This window comes from Pollachius pollachius (genome assembly GCF_949987615.1).
Source record: "Pollachius pollachius genome assembly, chromosome: 1".
Classification (NCBI taxonomy): Eukaryota; Metazoa; Chordata; class Actinopteri; order Gadiformes; family Gadidae; genus Pollachius; species Pollachius pollachius.
Window position 1 is genome coordinate 47,671,521 of NC_136934.1, and position 5,000 is coordinate 47,676,520.

The window sequence follows — 5,000 nt, forward strand, 5'->3', positions numbered from 1 at the left end:
ATTGTACCACGCGGTGCTACGCTAGCATAGCAGTGCATAGCATAACAGACCTTACCCCACCTTAGCCCTAACCTTACCTTACCTCAGTTTACCCAACTGAACCCCCTATTTTACCTTACCTTAGCCCTTTAATAATTGTTACCACTTACAATATGGCTACATCAATTAACCGTTGATTAACATCAGTTAATGCAGCAATAAGCATTATTATATAGCATTAGAATAGGGGTTAGTGCTAGGGTTTGGGTTACTGGGTTTGAGATCACCCTCACCCTAAAAATGTACGAATGATACTGTTGTGAACATCCACATCATTACCCTAGTAACATCAACACCATTAATTAACATGAACTACTTACATGTTAATTCACTAAGTGAATGCTCATACCGCAATAACCAATGTGAACATAACGATTAGCTAATTATTGTACCCTTGTTGTAAAGTGTTCCCAACAAACCTTACCAAACGACCTGCACCTAACCCTTCCCCGCCCGCCCCTCGCCACCAGGTGCTGAAGGAGGTGACGGTGAAGGCGCAGGCGGCCGAGCGGGTGAAGGTGGAGGTGCAGAAGGTGAAAGACAAGGCCCAGGCCATCGTGGACAGCATCTCCGTGGACAAGGCCATCGCCAAGGAGAAGCTGGAGGCCGCCCGCCCCGCCCTGCAGGAGGCGGAGGCAGCGCTGCAGGTGGGCGGAGCTAAGGAGAAGGGTTAGGGGCGGGGCCAGTCCCCGGTTGCGAAGTCCTCGTTTCGACGCCGCGTTCAAGGTGACCCCCGGAAAAACGAGCGCCGACGGGTTGAAAACGTAACCGAACGGAATTGTCAGTTCAGCTGTTTCAACCAACTTTGTTTATTCATAGGTTTATTATTCCGAGGTTGGTAATTCTGTTATAATTTCAGAGCGCCGGTTTTCCAACCATTGCAGCGTTTCATCGTTAACGGGAAGTAAATTATCGTAAAAACGTCGGTCGACGTTGTTACACATAATTTGATGTGTAATTATGCAATATGTGTTTGGATCGTTTATATCTCGCCCTGAATACAGTAATGTGTGGAATTTAACAGCCATTTTACCGGTTAGCTATTAGCTAGCCAGTGTGCAGATCTTTCTTTTAAGCCACAATACGCCGAACTTCCTTCGTTCAGACATGTTTCCCCGCGCTGTCAACGCAATGAAGTCCAAACTGAGTTTTCTTCAACGCGGGAGAAACCATCGCCTAACACTGTCAACCTGTAGGCGTCCGGGAGTGAGATTCCCAACCCTGACTCATTCCTCATAAAAAAAAAATGAAAAGGACATGTCATCAATGAATCGTAAGTAAAGCAGTCAAAAGCGAAACAAACTAACAGAAGGGAGAAAGAAAGTGAGGAAAATGTCACGAAAAGGAAACAACGAGAGACGTCTCGCTCGAAATTATCCAATTTTCCACCATAACAAAAAAAGATGTCGTCAATACTTCACATCCAAATGTCTTCAGTGCATAGTGACGTTGACAGGTGGTGTGGCTGATGGAGATTAAAACAGGCGTGATAGAGCGGCTGCCAGATAAAGGAACGCCTGGAGCCCTTTAATAACGGCACTGATTAATGTATCGCTTGAGTCATCAAACCACCGGAAACAACAAGACAAGGATATTTTAGTATCCATCTCCGTCTCGGTTTCACCCTCTCTCTATCTCTCTCTCTCTCTCTCTCTCTCTCTCGCTGTCTTTCTTAATGCATGTCTGTGTATGTGTGATTTGAAATATAATAATGAGCTTTGTGTGTGTGTGTTCATTTTTATGTATGTGTGGTGTGCGAATGTGCACGCTATCGGGTGTGCGTACGTGCGCGCTTGCGTGCGTGTGTGTGTTAATTCCCAGGCCAGTGTCTCATCACTTCTAATGACATTTTCGGCAGCGTGTTATTAAACAGTTGGAATCAAATACCATTGTCATTTGATCTCCGGAGTCACCCCCCCCCCCCCGATTAAAACTGAAAGACTGGAGCTGGTTTTGCTTGACTGATTTATCGACGTCGAGGGTCACCCATTGAGCAAATCAGGCCGACCGTGGCTCGGCGAGCTCAACCTGCCCACTTGGCAGCGCCGCGTGTGGAGCTCTTTATCCACGAGGGCCTCCTGGTTCTTATTGGACTGGGAGGCTGAGCCCCGAGCCAGGTGCACCGGGCCACGCTAATATGACGGGCAGCCATGGATGGGGGGGGCCGGTGGGCAGGGGGTGGGTGCTTGGAGACCAGGGGAAGCGGAGCGGGGAGATTGGAGATGGAGGAGGAGGAGGGGGGATGTGGGAGGAGGAGGAGGAGGTGGAGGAGGGGGAGGGGGAGGAGAAGGAGGGGGAGGAGGAGGAGGAGGATGTGGGGGGAGGAGGAGGTGGAGGAGGAGGAGGAGGTGGGAGGAGGAGGGGGGCAGCAGTGTGGTAATTGCAGCCAGGAGGAGATATGAGATGAAGGTGCTCTGGGATGCGGTGCGGTCGAATCACCAGCCCCCACTTTTAGGTGGTGGCTGTGGATGGGGGGTGTTCAGCCATACCTGCCTCGCTGGGGAGTATGCCCTGTCTCCTCTGGCTGGCTTTACTCCATCTCTCCGCTGTACTCCGCCTGCCGGCTGGCTCTTTTTCTGATCCCGTCCCTAAATATCTTCCCCAGACACTTTTTACGCTTTTCATCTCGCTCCAGCTTTTCATTTATTTTTATTTCTCTCTCTCTCTCTCTCTCTCTCTCTCTCTCTCTCTCTCTCCCTCTCTCCCTCTTTATCTCACCCTCTCTCTCTTTTTCTCTTTATCTCTCTCTCTCCCTCTCCCTTTCTCTCTCTCTCTCTTTCTCTCTCTCTCTCCCTCCCTCTTTATCTCACCCTCTCTCTTTTTCTCTTTATCTCTCTCTCTCTCTCTCTCTCTCTCTCTCTCTCTCTCTCTCTCTTTCTCCCCTCCCCTCCCCACAGTTAGTCCTTTTCTCTAATTCTGTTCTGTACTTGTGTGATTATTCTCCATCCATTATCTCCCCCCACTGTATGCAGTCTGCTACTCTATGTGCTTCTGTAAATAGCGGAGGCCCACCAGGAATCATTAATTTATTCTACCTTATCACCCAATTCCCTCTCCCTCAACTTATACTCCTGCCACCGTCATTTCACAGCCTTCTATCTCTCTGTCTTTCTGTCTCTCTGTCACTGTCACTGTCTCTCTGTTATTGTCACTGTCTCTCTCTCTCTCTCTCTTTCTCTCGCTCTCTCTCCTACCCTCACTCTCTCTCTCACATCCTCCCTTTCTCTCCCCTAACCACAATCTCTCCCTCTCTCTCTCCTACCCTCTCTCTTTCTCTCTCTCTCTCTCTCTCTCTCTCTCTCTCTCTCTCTCTCTCTCTCTCTCTCTCTCTCTCTCTCTCTCTCACAACGCTCTATCCATCACCCTCTCTCTGCCCAATTTCTGGGCTTGACACTTCATTTTCCTCCACTCCTGCCTTTCCCTCTCCCGTGGGAATGCCCCCTCCACACTGTGTTAATAATTCCTTAGGGCTGCCGCTGGCCTGACTTATCCCTGTTATGCAATTTTTGTGTGTGTGTTGGGGGGGTATGTCCCACATACCTACATCGAGTATTTTCCTCTTCATGTCTCCAACTTTGACAAGCCGTTCATTATCCTCTCAGGTGGAAAAGCTGGGCATCGACAAGAGCTAAGGCTTTACCTTTGGGTGTCTACGCTGCTTGACTCCACTGCTGGCATTATACAAAGTGATGGGCTCAGTGAAGTAACGTTTGGGGCTTAGTGTGTGTGGTGGGCATTTCGGTTCTCCCTGCCTACAGTTTGAATTAATGCTTAGCCTCACATTATGCCACAGATCCACTTGCTTTGTGACCTGATTCTGTGTCGACGGGACATTGGTTTTGAGTGAAAGCTAATCCAAGCTGTATCCTTACATGAACTCATCTGACAATGGCGTTACATTGTAATCCTTTGATATTGTGAGGGTAGCTAGATGGTCAAAACGTACAATAGACAAAAGTAGGCACGTGACAACGTTTTTCCAGTAATTCTGTTTTTCCTCAGTCTGGGGCCGTTTGCAACGATTTGGACCAGTTTCTGACAGCAGGGCCGTGCAAAGTCTGGCCATTGAGGAACTATTTTGGGGCCCGAACCCACGAGGGTGTCCCCGCATTAAAGACTAGTGCGAGCTCTATCACGGTCGAGCACACTTAAAAAACTGCAGTTCAAAAACACAGTATAACAGCTTATTTTGGACGTAGCCAAAACTAAGCTTCGTGGGTGAATTGACAATCCCGACCATCATGTTGAAAAGTCTTACACCTAAAGACTTTTTTACCAAATGATGGCTTTAAAAAGGTCCACATTGAGAAAGATAGAGCAGAAGAGAGCAAGATTTTGAAACCCCCCCAAAAAATAGAAACCTGGTGCTCTCTCTCTCTCACTACGTTTCTCAACCCATGACAAGTTATTTATATATTCATAGACCTGTGATTGACCGGCAAGATTGATTCCCCTAACCAATCAGGGATGAGAACGAGATGAGGGATGAGCCAGGAGCTGTCTAAAATGGCTTATACAGAGCCAGGCACAGACAACTCGAAACATATCCTCATAGAGCATTTCTCTAACTAAAAGCTGAAAAATTACATTGGCATTCTTTGCTTATTCAACTACAGCTCCTTTATGAGTCATGCGTGTGTGGTAATGAGCGGTTTGTGATGTTTTGTATCACACAGTGACAAACAGTGACAAGCATGTTGCAAAAGGCTCTCTTCTCACCATGGTTATTGATTGCGGAAGTGTACACCTCGTCCCTCACACATGAACCCTGCTGGCTGCCTCACAGTAATGAGTAATTGCAGGCCACAGATAAGTGTGTGTGTGTGCTAGTTTGTGTATGTGTGCAAACTTCTGTGTGGCTGCCAGTAAAAACACAAGAAATGCATGAGGCTACCATGTATTTAGAATAGTATCCAGATGGGCCTTTCCATTCATTTCAAATACTCTTCACTACATCTCAA

At 47.7% G+C, this 5,000-nt stretch overlaps 1 protein-coding gene across 1 annotated transcript in view; it reads left to right on the top strand.

Moving 5' to 3' along the window:
- The window catches only part of dnah5 (dynein, axonemal, heavy chain 5), a gene marked incomplete at both ends in the record, with an annotated part of 137,916 nt that overhangs the window by 85,576 nt on the left and 47,340 nt on the right, over positions 1-5,000 (top strand). The window contains one exon of the mRNA XM_079758520.1: positions 510-686. Coding sequence (XP_079614646.1) covers positions 510-686 — 177 coding nt within the window. The remainder of the gene's footprint in view (positions 1-509; positions 687-5,000) is intronic.